This window comes from Lagenorhynchus albirostris, chromosome 9 (assembly GCF_949774975.1).
Source record: "Lagenorhynchus albirostris chromosome 9, mLagAlb1.1, whole genome shotgun sequence".
Lineage (NCBI taxonomy): Eukaryota > Metazoa > Chordata > Mammalia > Artiodactyla > Delphinidae > Lagenorhynchus > Lagenorhynchus albirostris.
Genome location: NC_083103.1, coordinates 22,791,432 through 22,819,156, shown reverse-complemented (window position 1 = coordinate 22,819,156; position 27,725 = coordinate 22,791,432). Strand labels below are relative to the sequence as shown.

Genomic DNA, 27,725 nt, shown 5'->3' with positions numbered 1-27,725 from the left:
TTTCAGGGTTGTTCAGGGTTAGCAGCTAAACAGCTCTAATAATGATACCTGCTTATGTGTCGAACATAAAATAGGAGCTAGACCTATGTATATTATTTCAAAGCTTAAAAAACCTGTTAAATATAGTTATTCTCATTTTCTTTTTACAGATGAGGAAATTGATATTATAAGAAGTTAAGTGACTAAGCCGTGGTCACACAGTTAGAAAGTAAGTCAGCCAGGATTAGAACCCAGATCTGTCAGGCTTAAAATTCCGTGCCTTCAACCACCACACTACCCTGCCTTTCTCAGGAGATGGAAGATTCACATCTTCCAACATCTTGGCTGGGAATAAGTAAAGTTAATGGATGGAATTGTGACAAGCCAACAGGGATTTGGCATTTTTATCAGAAAAATTTTTTTCATTTTCTTTATTGAGTGCCAACAAGCAGTTTGTATGAGACAGAAGTTGAGGTGGAACTTGCCAGGAAAATGCCTAAGGTGGAATGAATAGGAACTTCTCTCCCCAGACAGGTAAACGTTAGTTTGCTCCCTGGCTTTTGTGGAGCGGGCAACTGCCATCACCTCTTCTGAAAGAGCCACTGTTCACCCAGTGGCAGGTGCAGGCCAACTGTTGTCATGACAACAGCAGGAGAGGCAAGCAGTTTAATTCTAGAACTGATAATTAACTGGGGGTGGGGTGGAGGTGGGGAGAGAAATGGGGGGATAATTGTTTCAGAAGGGAAAACTTAGCAGTTACCAGCCAGCTGCATAGATAAAAAGGCCAGGCACAGATGCTCCAGCCCAGCATGCCCCTGGGATTCAGCACTCATCCCCTCTGGTTAGGAATTTTTGATAAATGAAAATGAAGGGTCGAGTTCCCAGCCAATCAAGACTCTTTAAGGAACCAAATGAAGAAAGAGGTAGTTCCATACGCTGTAAAAAGAAATGCAGGGGGCCAGATAAATGACTACCCTAAATGACATTACCCAGCCAGAAGCACTATCCAAACTCTGCAGGAAGAATTCACGCTTGGAGGTAAAACAGGACCCACAAGGCCTACCCATTGTGAGTTTCTGCTTCTGTGGATGGAGTGAGGGGAGAGTGGCATATTAGAAAGAAAATAAAAAGAAGACTTGCAGAGGTGATGAACTTGTTTAGGTCCTTGATCATCACGGCTCGTAGTCTATCAGCCCCTCAGAGATTGCAATAGTGAACGTAAGCTAAGCATTCCGCATGGATCATCTATCTCATTTAAGCCTTACAGCCACCTAGGAGGACAGTGCTGTTATTATTCTCATATCAGACTTAGACATGTTCAGCACTTTGCCCAAGGTAACAGAGCTACTAAGTCAATATACTGAGTCCTATTATCCTATTGATTTGTGTTTTTAAAATAAAACCTCTACTACTCTATGGGGAAGTCGTGGTCCCAATCTAGAATAATATCAGACTTAAGTAGATTAAACAGTTTACAATAAAAAGGAAAATAATATTTTTTCTAGTAGAATAAATGTAAGCTACAAAATAAAAATTACTAGATAAGCAGTGTTGGAGAATGTCCTGTCATGTGTTTGAGATCTGTCAGACTCATAGTTCACAGATTAGCCCTGTGTCTCAAGCTCTGACCAGATGAATAAGTGTGAGTCAGGATTTCTTCCTAACTTGTTCTGTGGCTCAGGGCATGTGAAGGCTTAGAAGAGGAGATGACATTACACAATGCAAAGTGACTGTCCAAAACTCCTCTAATGATATATTTTCACCAAACTTCCATGTTTTATGTATTGTTCATGGGAAAAATGCCACAGTGTATAGTGAGACCTCCCTGTATTCCAGAGTGTATGTGTAATGTACACGTGTGTGTATGAGAGAGAGAGACAAAGAGAGAGTTGGCGGGGGAGAGAGAGAGAGAGGGGGGAAAGAAGTGGGGGAAGAGAGAAGGAGAGGGAGGAAGATTTTCCTTTAAAACAGCGAGTCTCAGTGAAAGGAGAAGCATGGTGCTCATTCAGCAGTATTTACAGATCACATACTTTGTTCCAGGCATTGTCTTTGGTGCTCAGAATACAGTTTTCCACAAAACATTCAAGGTCCATGCCCTCAAAGAACTTGTAGTCTAGAGTCTCAAGTAAGGATTGAGGAATGTAAGTGGTATGTAATTTAAAAACACATTTTAAAGAAACCCATTACTTCTTCTGTTAAAACCTAATACAGGGAATAAAACTCGCCTAGTCCTTCTGGCTAGTAGGAAAATGTGTAAAAGATAGAATGCAGGAGAAGTATAGGTTGATAATCACTACTTAAAACTATGAGCTTCCCCTTGATTTTCCAGAGGTTTGACAAACTAATAAGTTGTTGTTGCCTTTGCAAGTGAAACAATTAATATCAAAATTTGGGAGCTCGACTGACACAATAATTGTGCTGGAAAATGTAATTTTGTCTGCATAATGGAAGTGGGATCATTTCAAGAAGATCTCATTAATGTGCTGTTCATCTACAAAGAGCAATGTAACCTTTCTCTTATTAGATTAGTGTAGGGTCATGATGCAAAAGGCGGTTGGAATAATTCTCAGTCTTGTTCTAAGAAAATAAATTAAGCACTGACTAGGAGTCTAGATATGGAAATCAGAATCATTGAAGACAGAAAAACAATGTAGCCACTCATTCCGCAATTGACATAAGCTCCTTTCATTTCTGTAGGTTTCATTCCATTTAGCCATTTATTTAACAAATTATTTCCAATGTCTGCTATGTGCCAGGCAGCGCTAGGTGTTGCAACTATCATAGAAATCAGAACCAAAAACGGTCCCTTTTTTCACGGTGCTTACTATATAGTGATTGGTCTCTCCTCCACATTTCAGGGCCATACATCTGTTCTGTGTCTGCTCAGCTCTCCCCAAGCTTAAAGGATCAGCACCCTACTAAAAAGATGCATGTCATGTGCAGTTATAAATGGAAATCCCCCAGTGCAGAGCCTTCCCAGGTATATTAGACTGAACACTGATTGAGTTGTTGACTTAGTCTTTTAAACTAGGGTTCCGTGGTCCAATAAGTCTGGCAAATGCTGCTTATTTACCCACCTCTTGGAGTTCCACAAGTACCATGGTATAATAAAGTCTTCGGGCAGTCCTGTGATAATGAGACTTATTTACTTTGTTTAACCCAGCGTTTCCAAACTTATTGACCATAAGGATCCTTTAACCCCTATCACATAAATATCCTTTAGAAACAGTGTTCCTCAATGGATGTGGCTCATCGTCCACTAGATGTTGAGACCTACTGCTGATGATTTGCCATCTAGAAAGAGAGTATAAGAAATGTAAGGCAATATATAGTAAGAGTCCACATCTCTTAGGTTGAAATCTTGTTGTACTCCAAAAAACTAGGTCTTATGAACCATTTCTCAACTGTTATTGAGGTAATTTATGTCTAATACAAATGGGAGTGTAGCTATCAGAGGTACAAATAATTGAAACTGGTACACATTCCTGGCAAAAGAAAGTCTAGAGAGGACCACTGGGATATTTTTTTTTAATTGACATGAAAATGAAACTTGGATGTCCGTGATTCCATTCAAAAATAAAATAGCCATCATAAATAAGTTTTTTGTTCTTTTCGTCTTAATAACATAATTTGTGTCACTTTTTAACAATAAAAAAGTTTTAGTTCCAGTGTATACTGAGCACCCAGCACATTGCCTAGTATGGAGTAGACCCTCAGGTATTGGTTGAATGAATGACTGAAACAGACAGTGACGAGGAACATTACTAAATACAAAGCAATACAGAAAAATGTCATTTTTCCTATTTTAAGTCAGTGTATAAAGTGGGTGTATCCTTCTGTTACACGACAGTGCCTCTTACATCTAATAGCTATCATATGCCTACCACAGGTTGGGGGAACTAAGAAAAAATATATATAAAAGTATTTTGCAAACTGTTAAGTGCTGCATCTAAGTAGTTGTGTTTGTTTCTTTTACCAGTGGTCATGGAGGTGCTCAGCATTCTGTGTGTCAGGAATTTCCCTGATATGACTAGGCCCTGATGCCAAGTGGATTATACGCCAGGATCACAGTGTTCTGACTTACAGACCAAGAGCGGAAGGCAGTAAGACTAGGATGTCAGGCCTTTGATAGTACTTCTCTGTCCCTCAGTTTTCTCATCAGTCATATAGGGGCCGTAGCACCCACTCTGTCTATATTAAGGATCAAATGCGATAACCTACATGAATGACAGTAAGGTATGCAACTAAGAAATGCAAATGATGCTCTACACCCTTAGAAAGTATAAGCATTAAACAAGCAAAACAGAACTGGATGATATAAAGTTGTCTTTTCATAATGTTATTTATTAAGACATAATTGTGTTTGTAACCTGAGGTTCATGTATGAGTCATTTAAACAAATATTTATCAGCAATAACAAAGGAAACAAGAAGATTACCCTTGATTCAGCACCTTTACAATTTACAGGGTGTACACAGACATCTCATCTCCTTATTTGAACAAACCTGAGAGGTGGTTTTGCTATCCCCATGTTACATAGATGAGGAAATTGAATGAGAGTAAGTGACCTGTCCAACGTGGCCCAGCTAGAGCTAGGAGTGGCAAGAGTCAGGACTTGGAGTGACGCCTTCTTGTTACACATCCTGTGCCTTTGCTTTCATAGCTGCTTTTGTTCAAAACATAACTCGTTCTCCTCCCTCTCCAACATGCTTCTGACCTTGACTTCTCCTTCGCAGTAAATGGCATCATCTTGTCTCAGGCCAATAACCTAAGAGTCATACTCAATATCTCTCTTTTCTTCACATTGCAAATCCAATTAATCAACAAATTTTGTCAGATTTACCCTCAACTATACATCAAATCCAAGGACTTCTCACCTCCACTCCCTCACTATATTGGTCCGGGCCACGTAAATTCTCTCCAAGAATTCTACTGTCGTTCCCTCATTGCCACTGTTACTCATCCTTCCCCTCACTGTAACCCCTCCATTCCATTATTCACATAGATGCTAGAATGATCTTTTAGGATACAAAGGAAGTCATGTAATTATTCTATTTAGAATGCTCCAGTATGAATTATATCATGTGTGGAACTTGCTTCAGAGTAACCTGGGGGGAGGAGGACCGATAAAGTCACACAAGATGAGATTCCCACCATCCTCACATCTGCTGCTCACCTCACTGCTCACTCCAGGTCTGCAGCTTTCTTACTCTCCTTCAGACAGAGGTCACATTCCTTCCTACTTCAGGGCCTTCGTGCTTGGGTTCCCTTCCACCTGATGCTTATCCCCAGATCTTCACGTGGCTCCTTCTCTCACATTATCTAGGCCTCTGCTGAAATGTTGCCTCTTCAGACCTTCATTCCTTCCTTACCTGCTTTGGTTTTCTGCATATACTTGTCACTGCATGAAAATGTATTTAACTTATTATTTTCTTTCTTCCCCACTAGAAAATAAATGTTATGAGGGTGAAAGGTTTGTCTTTTTCACCACTGTACTGTCAGTGCCTAGAACATTATAGGGACTCAGTTAATTTTTGAATAAACAAATAGCTATGCAAAACCTGTTTTCAAAGTTGTAGAGAGAACCCTCGTTTGGAATAGGAAAACCTTAGATTCACTTGATTATATTCTCAGTCTGTCACCTTGTGCAGGTCATTTACCTGCAGCTGTTATTTGTGAATCTGCGTTTGTTATCCACCAACAGCCTGTGAGTTTCTGAATGGCAGCATCTGTACTTGATTTTTCTTTATCTCAGTAGTAGGCATAGCAAGTCTGTTACACTATTTGGTAACTATATACATGAGCAGTACTTTGCTGTGTTCCAGACTTGGAAAATGATTGACCAGGACTCATGAATCCTTGGCTCTTCTTTAGATAATAATGATCATGGCCATAATAGCGAACACTGATTGAGGTCTCACTGTGTGCCAGGCACTTTTCTAAGAGTGTTACGTGTCATGAGTTCATTTAATCCTTATAATAGCCCCATAGGGGTAGAGGCTGTTACTATCCCCATTTTCCAGGAGAGGAAAATTAAACACAGAAAGACCAAATAATTTGCCCAAGATCACATAGCCAGTAAATGATAGAGCGCCAGGGTTTGAACCAAAGCCATCTGGCTGTAGAGTCTGTATTCTTAGCCAACTCTCTCTACTGCCTTCTCAAATCACCACTGTAGGCTTACACTGAGGTAGGTAGGTAGGTAGATAGATAGATAATTTAGTAAATAAATATTAAAAAAATAAAAGTTCACCCATGTACACCTGCTCTAATGAAGGGTTTTAATCTAAGTATTCCAGGCTAGTTTCTTTGCTCTTTTCACTTAAAGCTGCACACATGCCCTGTCTGCTCTGTTTGAGCCTTCTGAGAAGGGTAGAGCTGCAGCAGTGAGAGCTTTGGATGGGGCAAACTGTGCACTCAGGACTGTGGAGAGATTTGGGCAGTGCTCTTTCCCTGTCCTTGGCAAGTGATGGGCTGCAGAGGTGCTTTCATGTCAGTGGCCACCCTTTCAGCTGCAGACTTGTGTGCCTTGTCCATGATGAGGTTGGAGAACAGCGGCCTGTCTGAGCCAGCAGTAGTGCAGGCTGCTTGCTGTCTGGAAAAGCAGGGTGCAAACTCAAATGTATCATCCTGAGATAGTTCCCAAAATAAACAGATTTTTTGTGCTGACTCTTGCTTTTCTAACTGAGGCCTGACTGTTTCCTCTTTCTTCCCTTATAACAATCTTTCTAGAAGGCATTTCTCTTCCTCCCTGCCTTTGAGTGATAGGGCTGACATCTGGGAAGAAGGAAGTGATCTACTCCTTCAAAAGTTATATCTCCATCAGACCTGAAAGCTGTTTAAAATTCAGTCTTTGCCTCTGGAGCTCTTGAGTCAAGGTGAGGAGTGCTCAAGCCAGCCTTCTGACTCCCTGAGAACTGGAAGTAAAAAGGGTGAGCTCTTGTCCTGAATCAACCATCATCAGTCAGTAAAGAAGTCTTTAGGAGGGAATCTTTGCCTGTAACCAGGGGGAAATGGCAAAGGATAGTCAGAAGATTATATGTGTGTACTACCCCATTATATATAAATAAAGGACTTGCACATCATGGATTCTGGTATCTGAGGGGCATCCTGGAATCAATTCCCTGTGGATATCAAGGCATGATATAGTATATGAAATAATCAGACGGCTTTACGATAATACGTAATTAAAAACTGAATGTGTATTTTAGACTCCAGCAGTTTTAAGAGTTCTCAGAATTAGTGTGATACACTGGTTAAAGAATATGGGCTTTGGGGTCAGAGGTTCTGGGTCTGAATTCCAGCCTCATCACCTACTAGCTATATAACCCTAGCCCTGCTATTTAAATTCCTTAGGCCTTGCTTTTCTCATCTGCAATAGGAAGATGATAATAGTATCTAAAATAAGATTACTGTGAGGATTAGTGAGATCATTCATTCAGTTAAAAAAAAATCTTCCGAGTGTCTTCTTTGAGCAAGGCCCTGTTCTAACTGCATGGGTACGTAAGTGCCCCTGAAATCTCAGTGACAACAAACATTTACTTCTCTCACATACTGCATGTCCACTGTGGATCACCTTTAGCTCTGCTCCCTTCTCCTTCATTCTATGGCAAAGGCTAAAGAGCAGCCCCTGCATGGGACATGCTGGCAAGGGGAAAAGAGCAGGGGCAAAATGGTGCGGCCCACCCCAGTGAGCAGGGGATCACTTTTGAGGCAAGTGAGAAGTGACTTCAGATCGAGAGAAGAGTCCCGAAGGTCCACAAGATTAGAATATCGTTGCTGTGATCCACATGAAAGATCTTGAAGTTCTAGGATTCTAGGCTTGGATTAGAACAGTAGCAGTGGGGAGAAAAGAATAGGTGGGGGAAACGTGGGTTTGGGGACTGGAGAGGACTTAGTGAGGGGCTGTATTTGAGAAATAAAAGAGAAAGATCTAAATCAAGAGCGCTGGCTTCCAAGCCTCGCTTTGCTGCTACTTAGTTATATAAACTCAGGCAAGTCATTGAACCTTCTGGGCTTGAGTTTAACATTTATAAAATGAAAGACCTGAATTTGATGTGACCCCTGAGGTTCCCTCTAGCTCTATACCTCTCTGGCGCTAAGACTCTGGAGTCTTTGTCTTAGGAGACCACAGACTACTGGGAGTGATGCTAATGGGAGGGAAGGTTGGCTTAGAGAGAAAGATGTTATAATGACTCCAGTTTGCATTTGTCTCAGCCCATTGGGTTGCGTGCCTTTCCTCTTTGCCTTTGCTCGTAGGTCACTTTCTCCTTGAGTTTGTTGTGAATCCAAAAAGGAGATAGAATTTATTTTTCATCTCCAAAGTGGGGTCCTTGGGAACACATAGAGCCTCGAGGTCATGGGACTAATGTAGCCTTATGCACAACGTTTCTCCAGCATCTTTTGGTATCCTGACATCTTTCTACACTTCTTCCAGTGTATTTCATGTTATGATAATACCTTCACAATGTCAGCCTGGGTGTCTGAAGAGAAACCTTATCCTCACCTACCACATACCACATATGCACAGAATCAGAAATTTCTGCCACTCTTCCTCCCTCTCAAGGGAATGCTTCTGCCTCTCTTTTATCCTTTACTCACTCCTTCCCTTGGGAAGAGGAGTAAGTTGTCTGATTGGTGAGAGTCTGGTAGTCATTTGGCCTCTCTTCTCTGTTGTGCAGGGTTAATGTGGTAACAGTCACTGCATTGAGAAAAAACAACATGGCCGTATCTTTCTTCTCCTTTGCTTCTTGGATCACTTGATTCATGCAGGATGGACCTTCCTTGCCCTTTGCTCTCCATAAGCAGATTAGGAAGGAATTGTCTCTCCTGGTCCCAGGTAGGTCTTTGTTCCAACTTCTCCATCAATGACTAGATGAGTAAGTCAAGTTGCTCCTTCCCTGGGATTCAGATAACTTTAATTTAGTGGGAGAGGTGGCAGGAGGCACCTACTGTAGCCTTGAAATCTCAGCACTCTACTTTATTATTTGGGTCTCCACTAAAAAAAGTAGTACCTTGATCATAGTTTAGCTTCTTAAGTCTCTGCTCTCCTTGTTTGAAAGTGGAGAATACAGTGAACAAATGACACCATGGGTTCTTCAGCAGAACCCTTTCAGCATCACCTCATACTTGCTAATGGCTTCCTATCCCCCTCCCTCAGCTTTGCCAGTAGGAAAGTGCAGTTATTAAAGAGGTGAGTGTTTCACCGTGCATCATAAGAAGTAGTTTACAAAGCTGAGTTGCCAACAACCCGTGTCTGCTTGTCCCATTAACTTTGTTTCCAGGAAACTCAGTCCACCTCTATATCCTGGCATTTTAACCACTTCAGCCAAAATGCTGGGTTCAGCACTTTTTTCATGTGGTCATTTTAGTTAAATTTTCAGTATTAAATTAATGGTACAGTCTGAGCTCACCAAAGATGAGAGCTGTACTTAACAGTTTGAGGTGTTTAACCTCCTTCCTATCCCCAACTCCATGCAGTGTTTTGCAATGCAACTTTTCAGCAGGTATTTAAATTTTGACATGCTTTTGGTACTTTTTTTGAAACTAAAATTATAGGCTAACTCAGTTGAAATGGTTAAACACAATTTGTGTGCGTAGTTGTAACCTCAGTTGATTTGTTACAAAAAATTTTTAATCTTAATTACTGTTTCCAGGAAGTCTCCCATGAGGCAAAGTTAATGAGCCTTGATTTATTCCACCAGCTTGTAAGTCAGACACTGTGCGAGGCACAACAGGGTTAAAGAATGAGCCATGGGCCCTGCCCTCAAAGCACTTGTAGTCCGATTGAGAAATGAGCAAAGAATTATAATATATCAATGTGAGAACCCACATAGATGTGTGAAGTGCAATGGGAAGCAGAATAAAAAGTAACTAATTCTTCCTAGGGAATCAGAGAAGATTTCACAGTTGTTGACCCATTTGAACCAGTACCCTGAACAGAGCTATACAACAGTAAGTTGATTGATGGCAGGTGGAGAATGGACATCATAATTGTACACTCTGTGAGTAACAAGGGAATTTTGAACTGTGGTTCGCGAGGGGAAAGTATGTACTGTATCACTGTTTAAGTCCTCAGCATTGTGCTTTATTTTATAAGAAGAGAGCTTTGCCAACGCTTAATCCTTTTCGTTCTAAAAAGAGTATAGATATCTAAAAAGAGTATAGATATAATGGAAATAAACTTGGAGTATTTTGAGGCAGCCATAATATAGAGTCTTTTCAACTTTGAAGACTCAGTCATTCATTCTCTCCTCTTTCTGTATGATCTAAAAGAAAGATTTAATTTTTTTTAGCCATTTCTTACTCTTTTAGTTGTTCTGTGATATAACTGTGGCTCCTGTTTCTTATTGTATTAATCAGAGACTATTTGATTGTAAGGAACAGAAATCCACCCATACTAGCTCAGATAACACAGTGGGGTATGGAAAGGACACGGTGCATTTCACAGGACCCAATCAAAGGAAGTACTTCTGTACCTGATGGGCATAGGCGTGGGAACTGGTTAAGACCAGAAGTTGCTCTCTCAGTCTCTGTTCTTTCTTTGTCTCTTTCTGCTTCCTGCTTTACTCTCCACCCCACAGAGTAGCATCCTTTGTTTGCTTTCCTTATAATTTCAGCTTGTCCTGGCAGCGCTTTGGCCCCTGCTATATAGCAGTTTTCTGATGCAGGATTCAACATTGCCTCACCACAGTCCCAAGAGAAAATATAGCCAATTCATGTCTATTAATTAGCTGCCCTTGAGTTAGGTGGTCATGCCTGTCTAGTCAGTTACTGTAGGAAAGGTTGGGGGGCAGGGAGGCCGAGGAGTTATGTGGTTTGTAGGGCTTCTCTTCTCCCAGGTTGGGGCAGGCCAGAAGGGTAAATTGGAAAAGGTAAGCACAATTGAACAATGTTCTGCTCTGTGACCCTACAGAGGCAAGCTAGTGTGTAATCTAAGATGACAATTTAGTTTTTCTTAACACAGTTTTTTATAGTTAGACAACAGAGTGCCCCTAAGTGTCTGTATCTCTTGTTCATCCCAGAACAAGTTCCATTTCTTATACACCTAGCACTTCACAGATAAACAGAATAGTGCTCACTCAACTAGCACGTGGCTCCTAACAGCACCCCTGTTTCTCATTTGCTGTGGCCTCTTATAGGTCGGGTTAATGAGAAAAACCATGAATTTGAAGTCACTGGAGTTACTTCCGCCTCTTACTAATTTGGTGTCCATAAACTAGTTCCAACTTCCTAGAACCTGTTTTCTGATTTACAAAGTGGGGCTGACTTGTGCCTCCCCAGCCTGGGTGCTTGTGAGGAACACATGATAAATGTGTGTTGAATGATTTTGTGAGAATGATTTTGTGAATAATAAAATCATATAGTGATGAGTTCAGTTATTAATACATATGTTAGTGGTGGCAACAAAGATGCAGTTTTTTTGTTAGTTAGCAAGAGGTACTAAGGCGTAGACCCTCTGGCATCTGCTCACCTAAGGCAGGGCACGACTTTAGGCAAGACTCATAAACACACCAAGTTTCTGGTTCTCCAGCTCTAATTTCGGGCTGTCATCAAGCACTTGGAGTTCCTTGGATGAAAGGTGTAATAGAAGGTCATAGGTGTGCTCCTCCTCCATCAGTGTGCATGTCATCATAGCTCCTGTTCATGATAGATGACCTTTTGTTTTGTTCATTTGTGAGCTGGAACTATTTTAATCATCATAATGGTATTAAGTGGGCTGTTACCTGGGCTGCTTCTTTTAATTAGATGGTGACGGTAAGAGAAAAACATGGATCACAAATTATTCCCATTTTGCAAATAAGTAAAAGATGCTAAATAATTTATTGACCTTCACTCAGCTACTAAGCTGGAGAGCTAGAATTCAACCCAATTCTGTTTGACTCCAGTTCCCACGTTTTCCCACTATGCCTCACTGTCACCAGATCTTAGAAATCTACATGTTTAATTTCTAACTGGGCTCTTCAGACCCCAGAAGGTCTATGAAGATAGAAATAAAAGTCTATGAACTATTTTCAATATTTCAAAACTTATAGTGGGAAATCTTACATTTAACTGCAACAGGGCAGAGTTATGTTAGCTGTTTTCCCCCATGGTGACCTAATTTGTCAGTTATTGATTATTTAATTCGTGCAAGAAAACTAATTAAATATTCAGAAATGTTGTGTGTTAGGCAGAGTTTCAAATTCTGAAACCTTTGGAGGGTACGTGGGGATCCTTGGTGATGAAAAGATTATGAAATATAGTCTAATTCAAAAACCGCAAACTGATGGGTCATCAGCCAAATGTAGCCTAAGGATATGTTTTGTTTGCCTTATAAAGTATTTTTTTCAATTTATGAATTACTGACCAGCATTTAAAAATTGAAAGATTTCACGTCAAAAAGCAGATTTTTTTCAGCTTCTTTTGGAAATTCAAAATTTCTGACGATACTGGATCTATATTTACCCATGACATTGACCAGCTGGCTCCTTAGATGGGGTATGTACTTTGCAATTTACCAGACTCCACCTGGCCCAATTTATTCACTTCATTCATTCATATTACCTACGAGGCCCCTGTAAGCATTTGAGTCTCTAATGCCCAGGCTAATCCAGTCTCCTCATTTTGTTGCTTGGTTATAGAGTAAAACCCATTCTCTAGCTATAATCACTCACACATTTTGTACCCTGTACAGTTTTGTGTCTTGGGCTTCTTCTTAAGGTCTTTCATGCAAACTTGTCTATTTGGCTCTACTACATCTTTGCAAACAGGAGCCACATTCTCATTATTGTTTAAGGGGGTGGGAATACAAAGAAGAATAAGATGGAGTGCCTACCGTGAGAAAGGTCATGTCGCCTAGCCTTGTTTCTTTTTAATTCAGGAATGTATCTAGGACCCTGATAAGTACCAAGTGTATTTTCAAGACCTGCTTGCTAGAGTATTGTGAAACAGAATGGGATTGGTGTCAGAAAGACCTAGGTTAAAGTACTAGCCACCATTAATTGTCCACGTAAGCAATTTATGTAAACTCCTCAGTTTAGCTCTCTTGTCTGTAAAATGGGGATAATCATAATGCCCGTGGGGTGACCTGATGCTCATAAGGGGTTTGGCACAGTGTTTAACATTTAATAACTGCTAGGATATAGTAACTCTTACTACTAGGGCTAAACATGCAATTGGCGCTCAGTTCATGCATGTTGAATTAACAAATGAATGGGTAGAATAAATTGAGTGTAAGGAATTACGTGTGTTCAAACAAGTAAATATCTATCAAAGAAGATGTCACCAGAAGTTTTTCTAGCAGGCCTGGAGACCACAAATTTTTGATGGCTTTGAATGTGTGCTTTTGATGACACTACAAGAAGCACACGTTGTGGCAGGATCAGTACCCAAAGCTCTTTAAAACAGATTTATAAGCTTACCTCTGTGAAATAACATCAGCCTCAGTTTAATGTAAGTTGATGTAAGGTTGAGAAGAGAGGAATAAATTTCTAATAATCTTTCAAAGTAGACTCATGCTCAGTGTTTTGAGAATATACTCAGGACTTCAAAATTGGCCTGTGGGCTAACCTCCGTGATACAGCAGGTTGACATTATCTCCGTGAAGAATCGTCGCGGTTGCTAAGGTGACTGCTAGAATGGGAAAAAGCATTAGACCACTTTCCTGGGGCTCCTGGACTACTTCCTCTTTTTACAGCCTTAAGGAACAGGCAAAGGGGGACTAACTTATTTACTATGTGCCATCGCTGTCTCATTTAATTGTTATACTGATCTTCTGAAACAATTTACCATTCAGATGAGAAAACTGAAGCTCAGAGAGAGTAAGGGACATGTTCCAATTAGTAAAGTGGCAGAACCAGAACTCTAGCTCTTTCCGTAACTCCACATAGCCTCCCAAAGCTAACCTCACCACCTCTAAGGATTCATGATAGCCCTCAACCCCATCTTCATCCTCACTCCCAAAGGGAAACTCAAGTAAAGGGCAGCAAAATGGATTCACTGAGTGAATACAGACTGTCCATTTTCTTCTTCATTTTCAACACAGTTTATTAAGCACCTATATTATGCCAGACACAGCTCTTGTTGCTGAGGATACAGGGCGAACAAGACAGATGAGATCCCTTCTCTGGTGGAATTTAATTCAAGTGGGAAGAGATAGACAAAAAACTTGTAAACCGCTAAATAAAGAAAATAATTTCAGATAGCAGTGTTAGAAAGGAAATGAAACAGGGTGACTCGATAGAAGGGAGCTGGGGAGAAGAAGCTGCTACAGATAAGGTGTTCAAAGAAGGGCTAAGGAGGTCACTTTTCAGCTGAAACCAGACTGAACAAAGGGGCCAGCCAAGCAAAAATGGGCATGGTGAGCATTAGAGGCAAAGGGAACGGGAGTTCAGACTTGAGGCTGGCCACTGGTGACTGTCACAGGGAGACCACTTCACCTTTTAGACTTTTTTTTAATGTAATGTGCCTAATAATAGAACATGTTTCTGATTTATAATCTGAATCATAATGCATTTTTCTGGATATTTTGCAATGGGATTAGTAATGTTACTTCAAGAAGGCTGGGATCTATATAAGTAATGGAGACAAGCTGGCTTTATTGGAAGAGAGAGGACACGAGAGTTTACATCTGTTTCCTGCTGGAGAACCACATACTTTAGGCTCAGCCTGAGGACCTGCACACTGTGCGTCCAAGGATGGTAAGGACACAGATATGGCAGAGACAGCAGGACGCCTCCAGAAGCTCCAGTCACACAGACAGAACTCAAGACACCTAGGAAGGGAGCTGCTGGATGGTGTGAACATTGATTTTGGTGCCAAATAACATTTATTCCCAGGATGTCTTTGGTAATCACAAGGGTAAATTCTAAAACAACAAGGAAGGAAATAAAATTAGTTTTGTGTAGATAAGTATGGACTCAATAAATACACAGCAGAAAATAATTTAGGAGGCTGGAATAAGGGAATGTCATGAACTCAAATAAGGATCAAGTGGAATGACTGAAAACGGTAAATCACTGTCTAGACCTATGCTTTCCCAACCTAGGTACCCTGAAAGTAATAATAGGAATTAGAAAGCTATTTGCAGTGTTTCAAAAATATGAATGGATACTAAGGCTACACAGGCTATCATTTACCTCATGCCCTTTCAGGTCATTCTTTCGTTGTTTTATTCAGTATTTCAACAAATCCTTAATGAGTTATCTACTGTGTGCCAGGTATTATGACAAGTGGTACGAAATTTTTTAAATGGCTAAAATAGGGATCCTTGCTTTTGAGACATTTTAAGCAACTGGTGGAGCAAAGAGACAAGTAAACGGATCATTACAAAGCAGTGTAACGTGCACTGATAGGGGTGTTATGGAGTGCTTTGAGAAGTCCAAAGGGTGGGGAAAATGTGAGGGATAGGGTATTGGAAAGCTTCCTAGAAGAGATACTACTAAACCTATGCTTAAAGGATATATATAAATTAGCCAGACGGGTCCAAGGGAATGAACTTCTTGGCAGAGGGAAGATTGTGTACTTTATATATATGGGGCTTTTAATACTCTGGAGTACTTAATGCACTGTATTGGAATTGTGCTCAGCTTTGAGTAAGAGAGAACTCTGGTATCAGTAGCTTAAGCAAACAAAGGTTTATTTGTTTCACATAATAAGTGTGGAGGGAGGTGACTGCTGGCTTTGGTTCAGTGGCTAATGATGTCAGTACTGCCATGTGCCTCTGAGACTCCCTGGGCTTTTCCTTCGTGATTGTTGCCTTATGATTGAAAAAAGGCTGCAGCTTTGGGTGTCATATCCACGTTCAAGCATGGAGAAGGGGTCAAAAGAAGGGCCATGTCTGTATTAATCAGAAAAGTAAACGCTTTCCCAGCACACAGCCCCCGCCCACCACCGGAAGACTTATCCTTCTGTGTCAGGCTTGAACTGGGCTCCTTCCATGTCCCCATCCCGCCACTGCAGTACAGGCTCGGTATGCACATATTTAACCCTTCCACACTCCAGAATAGAACGCAGCAGGGAGACTGAGTTGAGAATGACTAAGTCAGCCAATCAATAGTATATGCCAAACATTCCATTTCACTTGCTCTTCATAATAAGCTCACGCAGTAGGGAGAGCAGGTGTTATTAGCTCCACTTTGCAGAAGAAGAAACTTGGATTTGGAGATTCAGAGAGCTAGATGATGCCTGAAATCACAGAGCTGTGCATTTATTTCGTGATAACCAGAAGAAAAAGGAAAGCTAATGTTGATCATATGCTTATTACCACCAGAGCAGCTGAGCACTTTACATATGCTCTCTCATGTCCTCCTCATGCAGTCCTGTGAGGTAGCTCCTCCTTTTAAAAGTGAGCAGTCTGGATATTGACATAACTAAGGGGATATTGACATGACTTGCCCAGGATCACACAGCTGGCATGTAGCAGAGCCAGGATTCAAACCTCAGTTCTCCAGAATGTCAGCCAGATGCCCTTCTCGCCTCTCCTGCCTTTAAACTATCATAACTCTCTTTCCGTGAATCCAGTGGATGTGCCGTCTCACTGACATTGCCCAGACCTCACCCCCCGTGCCCCTCTTACTCCATTTATTTGACCCACTCCTGTTTCTTCATTATTGCTTTTATGGACACAGAATCCAGCAACACATTATTTCAAATGTCCTGCCATTAGGAATGCATTTCCTGTCACTGTAATAGCACCGACCATAATGAATACATTTTGTTATCTGTGTAGATGTCACTGGTGTTTTCAATGCTCCATTCTAATTTATGTGGGTACATGAATAAAGTATTGCCCAGGCTCCCATTACTCCAGAGAAAACGAGGGATGCCCTGTGTGTGTGCATATGTTTTTGCATTCACGCAGCAGATAGGATGTTTGGGTCAGAGTGAATTGTGCACCAGAAGTGGGAGTCAGGCCCTTTCCTGGAAGGGCACGTTGGAAGTAATGTGCTGTGCACATCAGCAAACCTGCACAAGCAGGTTTCCTTAGGATTAGAAGGGCCTACTTAATGGGCACAAATTACAGTCAGGTGTTGTTAGAAAGGCAGAGGGAAAGCCTTGCTGATTGAGGGAACCAGGTTTGGGGGTACCCCAAGATCTTCTTGCCTTCATGTGCACAGCCAGCGAGGTTGATATGCTTGGTAACAGCAAATCACCCCATCAGTCAGCCACACACGGTCACAGCCTTTTTGACTTTGAGGGTAAATAGTGAGACAGGCCAACCAGGGAGCAGAATGTGCTCAGTTTGGGGTTAGTTATGTGACCTGATCTTTATGATGAGAGTCTGTCTATGAAGTAGAGGGATGGTAACTAGTCACAGAGTGTGAAATGCCAGACGGTGGCAGAATGTAGCCCCTTCGTGCAGAGAGGCTGGGGTATTCAGCTATGTAAGAAACGGCCTCCCCTATGTTTGAAACAATATGTGGGCCGTAAGGTGCCAGACATTTAGCCTGCAGCCTGCAGGGGGTTCTTGGGGTGATATCTTTTTAGATATATCTATGACAAACATATCCTTTCCAAGACTTGGGATCTCAGCCCTTAAAGGGTACCTGGAAGATAACCTGGGAGGCCCAATATTGTGAGTCCTCATTCGAAGGTTCTAGAAATTAAAAGGAGGTGATGTGGTGGTTTACAGAATGTAAGAGTATCCTAAATTTCTGTAAAATCCTACATTTTTATACCACACCTATTCCAGCTAAGTCTTTTAGATATGCAGGAGTTGCCCATTAATAAAAATTGGTTACTCAGTTTAGGATTACTGACTCAGTGATTGCAAGGCAAATTAAAGGAGTAGAGGTTGCACACTGAATTTAGAATGGGTATGGGTGTGTGCATGTGTGCTTGTGTGTTTGTACACACATTTGCAGTATGCAATCCATTAGGGGGTCTGGAAATGTTTGGTTTTGCCTTTAACAAAAAACGGCAAGCAAGACTAAAATTTCGCTTGGGGGAGAGCAAAATGTCTTTCTAGGTCTCTAAGTAATCTTAAATCTCACCAGCTTTTTATTGCTGAAAATCTCTATCAAAAAACTAGGCTGTGGAATTTCAATGCCTGTCCTTCTTTGTTTCCTCTGAGTCTCTGGAGGTTTAATTTTTACATACTGCATCACCTGACTCTTCTGTCAATACCTGAAAGACAGACTTGAGAGAACTAGTTTCCCCAAATCTACCTACAGATATAAGCCCAGTTAAGACCAGTGCAATAACCTTAAAGAAGTTATTGTTCTTTCCTTCCTTCATGCCAAAAAGCTACTAGCACTTGTCCTATACTGAAAAGCCCACTATTTTACAGGAAGTTCTGTAGAACCAAATATACTGTTTGGGGGATTGGTTAAAACGCAAATGAATCTAGCTGTGACTTGAATCTCTGAGTCCCAAATTCTCCATTCTTGCAAATTCAAATGACTGGAATGGCTTGCTGTATCCTCTGAAAGAAAAGCGGTAAAACAGTTAAGAGAAAAATCGTTCACCATTTCCTCAGGGCCAGTGATTTGAAGCACAGTTTACTTTTGCCCTGGGGCAGGGTTTAGTCTTGCTTCAAACCTAGAAAGCCTTTCTGAAAGGGGTGCAGAAATGAGGATGCAGATAGAAGCTGTCTCCAGCAGCAGTGGCTTCAAGTTTCCATGGACAGAGAACAGAAGAAGATGCAGTTTACCACCAGAGCAGCTTTGAGTACAGGAGATTAAAACCCACCAAGAACCTCTGGGTCTTTGTGCCCCTTTTGGGGTCAGAGTGAGGAGCAAGGGCGAGGACACAGCGTCAGCCTGATTCTCCTTCAGTTTGCTGCTCCCTGCTCGATTAAGATGGCTGGCAAGCCAGGGAACCAGCCTGAACTGTCCTCCCCAGGAGCTGCCCATCTTAAGAGAGTTCCTCTAGCAAATGGGCCTTCAGGGGACTATATATTAGAAGCAAAGCCATTTGCATTAATTCATCCTACACATGTCTTTCCCCTCCTAAAGTGCTCAAGGTTCCTGCCATATGTATATATAGCATAAGTTTCTAGTCTCTAAATACCTTTGCTTATAGTCTGCTCTAAGATGACTGAACAGAAAGGGAGAGGACCAGCCCCAGAGACAATATGTCTCTCTTTCTTCAACTCAAGTTGTCTGTGCTTCCACTGCCATTCTTTTGTTATAGTTGTTCTTAGGTATGAAACAAACTCAAGATTTAAAAAAAATTTTCAACAATAAACAGCGTCTACTGAATGGGAACAAATTGATGCTAAACCTGTGTATTTTCCAAAACTGTTAATCTGAAATAAAACAGAAATTATAATAATAGCTGTCATTTATAAAGTATTTACCTTGTGCCAGATATAATATTAAGGCTTTTAATAAGGTGTCTTATTTAGTATTACATAGGTTTTATTAGACCCATTTTACAGATGAGGATACTAAACTCAGAGAGGAAAGTGACTTTCCCAAGGTTACCTTATCTGCTTATCTCAGAACCAGTCTTTCCCTTTTAGATGGTTATTGACACCTAGAGATTGAAGAAAGACTCCATCACAGAGACTCAGTTAGCCCACTTAAGACAGATAGATTTACTCTTCCTTTAATCAGTGGACAGGAAAGGCCACTGTGCTCTACAGACCACCCAAGCTAGTACCTAATTAATCCAGGCGTAACAACAGGTAGGTCAGAATGATACAGACTTGGCAAGGAGTCACAGCCCAATATTTTTTTTGGTAGGAAGAATATTGGCTTTGCAGTCAGACAAACCTGAACTCCAAACATGGTCGAGCCACTGACCTCTCTGAACCTCAGTTTCCACATCTGTAAAATGGGGAATCATAGTGTCTTCTTCACAAAGATGCAGTCCAAATTGGATGAGAGACTGTATGTTAGAACCTATTATAATACATGCTCATTGAATAGTTTTTTTTAAATACATAGTTGCTTAAAATGTCATTTTACTCTGTATTAGCAAAGGTTTCCCAGGCACCCTGAAGTGTTTTGGCCCCAGCAGGAGACTGGTTGAAAGATACAATGTTCTGTAGTTTTCCTAAGGAAGCCCCATTCTTTAGAACCAATTTGCTTTTTATGGCCTGTTTTTCCCTCCAAGGCAGGAGGTGGGCTGATGCTTTCCCTTCTGCCCTCCCTATACTATGCCTCCCCAAAGTATTCTCTCATCTCCCTCTTGTGATTTCCTTAAGTGCTTTTAATGGTTGCTTGACACTAGAAAGATATTCCCAGCAGGCACACAGTTTGTAATCCCTGTTTGTTACTTGATGTGAACTTGTGGCTGACCTCTGGGAAAGCAGTGGGGACTAGAGGAGGGAGCCAGGCTCTGCTCCAGCAAAGCAAAGATGATGGATCCCAGAGCAACTGGCAGGCAGCTGGAGGAGTGGCTCCAAAGATTCCTCTCACACCTTTTGCCACCTCTATCCAGTGTGGAAGTATAATCAGTAGAGGATTATGGGGCAGGTAAACTTCCACATTCTTAAACAACACTAACCCAAAACAAAATGAAAGCAAAGATAATGAACACAGGGCAGCTTGAAGTACATTTCTGCAGTGTCTGTGTTATCACTGTGAGAGGCGTGCAGTGCCCTTAGGAGTATCCTGCCTACACTGGAGCCCACCAGCCATTATCCCACGGCCTGACCCCCACCCCAGGGCGTCTAGACTGCCTCCCACTTTTTTTAACCTTCTGATTCCGACTGTCTTCACCAAGGGGAAGGTGATTGACGTACAGAAAATGGAGGAAAAATGCAAAGCCCTTATCTTCATTTCACAAGTCTTAGACACAAAACTGCTAATCTGAGTTGTGATAAGTCGCAGTACATGCCTTTGAGGGGCTGCTCGCTATCCAGAGGAGAAGAAGGCAAGCCTCACACCACGTTAATAGCACCACAAGAGATGCCTGTGGTGGTGGGGATCAATGCCAGGGAAATGGATTTCACATTAAGTGCTTCGTGCCCAGTCTTGTGTGACTTTCTTGAACCTTTCAGGCACTTTGACCCGAACCACACAGCCAGGACCGCCTTCCAGTGCCCATCATGTTCACAGCCTCCCTCCTGAATGCTTCAGTCCTTCCCACCTTGCATTCTACTTTCTAGCCTTCCTGGACCTTCTGAAGGTTGGACTTTGTAATGAATGATCCTGTTTACGGACGCTCCAGCTGCCACTCTGCCCCTCTAGCCTTGCCTCCGTGGCAGTTTTCATGCATATTCTCTTAATTAGGTTGCTTTTATCTCACCTGGTCTCACCAGCCCTCAGGATCCTGCATTTCTACCACTCCCCCATGAACAGTATAATTGCTAAGTTCCCCTGGGCCCTACAGGCAGGACCCAGACTCTGAGAGTCTGAGGGGGAATGATGAGTAGTCTCTGTAGGCTGGAGGGTCATCACACCCTCATGAAAGACGTAGACTTGAAGGCTGGTATGATTTGAATAGGGAAAGAGAAAGGATATCGATATTCCAGGCTGGAGCAAGAGAGGTGCTTGTTATGACTTGTTAGCAGCTGTTAAAACCGTCAGTGTGAAGGAGGAGTTTAGAAGTGGAGCTGCCACAGAGATTGAAGGATTATCTGTGGATTTCAGTGCTATTACTGTTCTTTACCAGAGGAGAGGGGAGGGAGGAGTTGGAATGAAAGAGAAAAAATAAAGCCTCTGGTATGGAGTTATGTCAGATTCATGGAGTTATTCTCCTTTCCTCCTCCAGACGAGTTTTACATTCTTGTGCTAGGCCTCATCTGAGAGTCTCATTTTGACCCCTAGCAAGGTTGCCCTTTACAGCCACATGTGACCATTCATGCCATTTAAAATGAGTAAGAGTTGAGTGGCTGATCATATTGTCTTTCTTATAGACCAGTGCTTCCAGCCTTGGTCCCCACATCCAACCCCGTTTTCAGAGCCCATCCTCGTCAGTGGTCAAGAAGAGGCATCTGAGTACTCACCAGAATCCTTCATCCCACCAGGCTCTGAGCAGAAATCAGACTTAGATCATAACAACAATAACAAAATGGTAATTAATGTGAGGTAAAGGATGTGTTAACTAACCTTATTGTGGTAAACATTTCACAATATACACATGTATCAGATCATCACATTATATACCTTAAATTACACCATGTGATATGTCAGTGATATCTGAGTGAAGCTGGTGAAACAAAACAGAAATCAGGCTTCAGAGAGATTGGAGAAGCACTTTGAGAAGGAATAGAGCTTTCTCTTTCTAGCTGAACATAAAACAGGTAGTTCCATAGGCTTTTCTTAAACTCTTATATACAGAATTATCATCTTCTTTTTAACTTCTTTTTTTGCCTTTTGTATAGATTTCAGCCAAGGGCCCTAAAAATAATTTTTAGGGAGGAGTGGCTTTATAGTCTAACAGCAAATGTTTTTTAATTTAAAAATAACCCCTAAAGAAATTCTCGCATCTTTTCCCCAAAGTGGTGAGCTGAAATATTTATTTTGTTGTCATTCCCCGCCCCCGCCCCCCGCCCCTACGACCCATCTGTGCTGGGCTGGGTGAGGACCCTGTGTTTTAAGTAGTGAGCCGGGGAGTGGGTGGGAGAAGAAAAAGGTCTATGCACTTTTGTTAACTTCTCATGCTGGTGTAGAAGAGCCATCTGATATGCTTACTGTCGTGTATAAACTTTAATTCTGATTGGGACTTTGAATGTGGAGCCTGAGAGAGGATCTAATCCAGGCAAGAAGAAGGGAACCGAGCCACATGTGGGGAAAGTTGGGTACGTGCAGGCACTGTCTTGCGCACCATTTCATGACAAGAGCGGTCCCTTGATGAGCATTTACCATGTGCCATATGCTCTTACATTCATGAAAAACCTGTGAGCCATGAACCCTGTTTTACAGATGAGGAAACTGAGGCCCGGTGGAGTAAGTTTTGTCCAGGGGGACCCAGGTAATAAGTGGAAGGACTGGATTCAAACCTTGGTTTCTCTGTGCCCTTCCTGCGCCTCTCAGTCTGAAAGCCAGGGTTGAGAGTCTGGCAGCAGGGAGCCATCTAGATTGCTGGCAGACGCCCCTCGACTACGCAGGCCTAGAGGGTGACTGGGCCTTACTCGATACCAAGGGGAACATCCCCCTGGTGGCTGGTGGGGTGTTTGGATTGTCTGCTCTGGCTGAGCCCTATTACTGGGCCAGTTGAGAACAGTCGCTTTCTGGGTATTATAAATAAACCTTAATGACACCTGATTTATGTTGAGACTGAGCCATAAACAGGTTCTTCTGCAGATGCATGAAACAGGTCTGAAGTGGTAGGATTACGTCATTGGAGTGTCACAGCAGAGCTGGCTTCAGGAAAACCTAGGAGGAAGGCAGAATGTGTCTTTAATAATCTTTATCTGCTTCCCTCATTATCCTATACTTATACCCTAGTCCTGGTCCTTTAAAGAGTATTACTTCTTTTTCCCCAGCAAAACTTAACCATCCATCTTAACCCATCAGCTTCTGAGATGACAGCTGACTCACCCAGAAACTCACGTGTGTTCAAGGGGCTTACGGTGATCCCATGGCCTACTCTTGTCTTGTAATTTCTACTGATTTTTAACTCTGGAGGCTAAGCCAAAAGTGCAGTACCTTAGACTAAAGGAACGACTCTGATACGGTCTTTACACTCACTGACTTATGCAGAGATCTTTTGAATGTGACAAAGGCTGGACTGCTTTCTGCATGATGCCGTGTTGGGTGTATGTGATTTCCTCCATTGCCTAGGGCAGCCCTTTGAGTCAGAGCAGTGGGCTTTGTTCAGCCTTGTGATTGGGCAATGGCATGCAAACGGATGTAGACCTGTAGTGTTCAGTTCCTCTTTTCTCACTTTGCTTTGGCTCTCCCGCTTGGTCTATTCATGTGTTTTGGGTCATCTTCCTCTCTTCTGGCCAGACTAGTGCCCTCTCTCTCATCTGACAGCACTAACCTGGAGTCCAAGGAGAGCCTCTGGTAAGACTGGCTGAATGCACAGTGGATGTGATATTCATCTCTTTGGCTGTCTGCATTAAGCAGCCTTCCTCCCAGCAGGGGCAGATTCCTACAGTCCAGACCTGTTGGCTGTATTATAAGCTTTTGGAATATTGGGGGTGGAGATGGCTTCCTTAATTTCTTCTCCATTTCCTGGGGAGACTCATGACAAGAGCATTTACTGCAAGGGCAGGGATAGGACAGAGTAGTAAACAGGCAGGGAACCGGGGCTCTATCTGAATGGTTCCCTTACACAAACATCTCCTCTGCAGTTACACTCATCTCAGAGAAAATGTGCTGGCAGAGATGCCTGAGTTATTAACTCGGCACAAGAAACCTCCTTGTAGTTTCCTGTTTCCCTATTACAGGGCCCTCTCATGTCCCCAGCCTGGGCCTTAGACTCTTGGACAAGTGGGTCTGGCTTTGGCAAAGAGGGAGTCCTTGGCTCTGCTTGGGAGCAAGAGCCCGTTCACTCCAGACCCCCAGCATCATGCGCTGGCACCTGCATTCCTCTTATAGGCTGAGTCTCAGACTTGTGCTGATGATGTAGTCACATTTGAGCAGCCTGACGCCTGCCTTCCCCTGACACAGGATTTATTTTGAGTTACCACTGGGTGTTTGGTTTCCCCCCTTGACACATCTGTTTGTGCTGCCTCGGGTAGTGTCACACAGACCTCAGGCTGAACATCTTCAACATAGCCCTTACTCACATTATGGAGTGTTAGCAATGTGGTAGATGCCGTATGGAGCCCTGACACGCTTCTCATCTCCTGTTCTTTCCCATCCACATCCCCCCGACCCCATCTTCTTAGGAGACACTTTAAGCATGACCCATGAAGATAAGCATTAAAAGCTGCTGATGAGATACTTCTTCTCTCAGTGTGCCCGCTCCCACTTCAGCCTGAGTTTTCCACAGCTCTCTGCACGTGCCAGGCTGTTTCTCATCTTCAGGAGTTTTTTCAAGCTCTTCCTTCCACCTGACATGCCCTTCTTCTGGCTCTGTAGTCTTCCTGGAAAATACCAATCCATCTGTCAACATTAAGTGATAGTCTTTTCTGACTCCATAGGTGGAATTTACCACTTCATCCTTTGCTCATAGCACATAGGCTACATTCTTTGCCAGACTGTGAGCTCCTGTCTGATTCCCCTCTGCATGCCCCTCCCCAGCGTGTAGTAGGGGCTCGGCCCCTGCGAGGTGAAAGAGGGGCAGCTGACTCAGGAGGAAGTAATATAACAACAGTTGAATTTTGGTGGAGTACTCATTACTTGTTAGTAAGTATGCTAAATATTTTGCATCCATTATCTCATTTAATACTTTTCAACTCTGAGCAGTAGACCCTGATAGTTTCGCCTTCCTGAGTTGCCCCCCAACACACAGGCACCCACCGTTTTCTATCTCAGCATCCTGCTTTGTTTTCTTCATTGTGCTTTCCACTATCTGAAATTATTAATTTGTTTACTCCCTTATTAGTTGCCTTCTTTACTAGAAATTAAACTTCATGAGAACCAGACTTTGTCAGTCTGGCTCGCTACTGTAACGCCAGCACCTGTTGCAGTACCTAATATATTGTGAGTACTCGATAAACATTGGTTCACTGAGAGAGCGAATGAATGATTACCTGTGTCACAGCTAAGAGGCTGAGACTTAGGGAGGTTGAAATGCTTTGCTATAGTCAATGCAGCTCAGCGGGCTTGGGTGGGAATTCTGGTCCTTCCCCAAAGTGGGCGATCTTCGCATGCCGTGCTCCTCCGTCAGGCGCTCTCCTAGCAGGCAGGTCTTAGCGCTCCTAGGAGGAAGGTCTGCTTTCCTGCTGCACCCGCTTTCTTCCCTGAAGGTCAGCCTTCCCCAGCTTTCATTTCACCAGCTAAATCCCTTCTAGGCCAAGGCAGGTAGTGAGAGATGCTGTGTGCAGCCACCGGATGTGTCCTAAATGCCAGGTATATTGTTAAACACTCGAGGTAAAATGGTCAATGAGAAACAGACCCAGCCTCCGAGGAGTTCAAGTGGCAAAGACTGGCATTTACAATACAGCCACGTGTAGGCATGCTGAGTCTCTGAACCCCTGGAGGCTGCAAGGGCAAAGCAGGCATCCATCAGACCACCCTCATCACCGGTTCCCTGAAGGCAGACAAGGAGGCATTATCTCGACTTAATGCCAATTTTATTCTCTAGTTCAGTGCAGTGAAAATCAGCTGAGGCCTTGAAAGATATTTTCTATGCAACCTAATTAAATGAGTGAGACCTGGGTGCCTGTCACCTCAGGACAAATGAAATTGAAACTGATGTCTGACCCAGAGAGACTCCGTCCAGGGGATGGTGACTTGGTGGCAGTCATGCAAAAGGTTGCATGACTCTTGTTTGCTAGAGCTCACAAGAACTGAGGTGAGAATCGGAGGGAAATGGCTAACTTGCAGCCAGGTTGCTATAGGAAAGTCACAGACTGGCTGTGGTTGAAAAAACTGAAAACATCTGGTTGTACCTTTCTTTAAAAGACTATTGGGATCCCCCATAGCAGGGAGGTAGTTTTCTAGTACACGGTTTAGAGTTTGAGTCTGCCGAGGCCTTGGAAAAATCTTTAGCAATCACCAGAGGTTACCGTCTATGCTACTGGTAATGAGGCATTACCAGTAACCTAGCTGGATAAATGCAGCCAAGCTGGTTTCACAAGTCCCCTCGTAGCTGCCTTCACTCAACATTGAGTCCACCATCCATGGTTAAAAACAAGGACCAGGCCCTCTAGTTCCAGCTCTGCCAGCTGTGGAACTTGGGATGTTATTCATTTCTCTGCTCCTCACTTCTTTCATCTGTAAAATAGAGTGGTAATGCTATTATACAGGGTTATTATTATGAAAACTGAATGTGAAAATGTTGGTGAAGTGATTAGTTCAGGGCCTAGTAAATAATAGTAGCATCCGTTTAGCGAGTACTTATAGGTATCATTATCTTCATTTTACAGACATGGAAACTTTAGTTTAAAGAGGCCTCTCGCTCAAGGTCATACTGCTGTTGTGTACTGGAATGAGGTTTGAAGCCATGTCTCTGATTCTTAGTTGTGTGTTCCACTATCTGTCGCTACCACCACAATAACTAAAACAGCTGTCCCACTCCTGGATCTGCACCTCAGCTGATGTTTCATCCAAAGGAAGGAGAGGAGCAGTGAATAAACATCCCTCTATTTCCATCTTGGCCTGGATGAGTCTCTCCCTCCATAGACCATTAGGGTGAGGGGGCGAATGGTTGAAGTCTTGGAATCCAAGACTGCCTTGAGTCAGCTGGATTGTAGAGGGCTGGAAGTTGCCAAACGTGCAGCTGTTTTATAAGGAAGGTGAGAACATTTCCTCATGGAGGTGAATTGGTTCTTCAAGTGTCCTTGCTTGGGAAGGGCTGGACATGAACTACTTATGCTTTGCCCTCAGTGACACAGCATTCCTTGTCCATCAAACACACACATCCTTTACCAGTAAGGCTTAGTCATTTGTAAGAGTAATCATCGTTTATGATACAGCATTTAATCCGCAGCTGGTGTCCCCAGTGGCTGTATGTGCCTGGTGATTGCAGTGAGAGTTGGAGAATCAGTGGAGCCTGGGCTTACCTATATAGTAAGCTGTCCGTGAGATTCCTGGGCAGTATCTCTGAGACCAGCAAGTTGCCCACAGTTTGCCTGGGAAGACTTGGAATGTTTCTGGAACAATAATTCTTTTGGGGGCTGTTTTGATCATTCACTCAGAAAAACTGTTGAGGTTTTACTGGTGGCAGGCACATTATCAGGTACTAGTGATATAGCAGGGAACAAAATAGTTAAGGACCCTTACATCTCAAAACAATTTAGATAGTGATCAGTG

At 42.6% G+C, this 27,725-nt stretch overlaps 1 protein-coding gene across 3 annotated transcripts in view; it reads left to right on the top strand.

The window, feature by feature from the left end:
• Positions 1 to 27,725, top strand: part of TRIM44 (tripartite motif containing 44) — a 112,894-nt gene that overhangs the window by 70,096 nt on the left and 15,073 nt on the right. Inside the window, exon 5 of one of the 3 annotated variants that reach the window (XM_060159393.1) lies at positions 3,959 to 4,210. The exons of the other annotated variants lie outside the window; for them this stretch is intronic. Within the exon in view, the coding sequence (XP_060015376.1) occupies positions 3,959 to 4,004 (46 nt within the window). The 3' untranslated portion in view covers positions 4,005 to 4,210. Of the gene's footprint in view, positions 1 to 3,958; positions 4,211 to 27,725 lie in introns of those variants that run through there. 3 annotated transcript variants of the gene reach the window in all.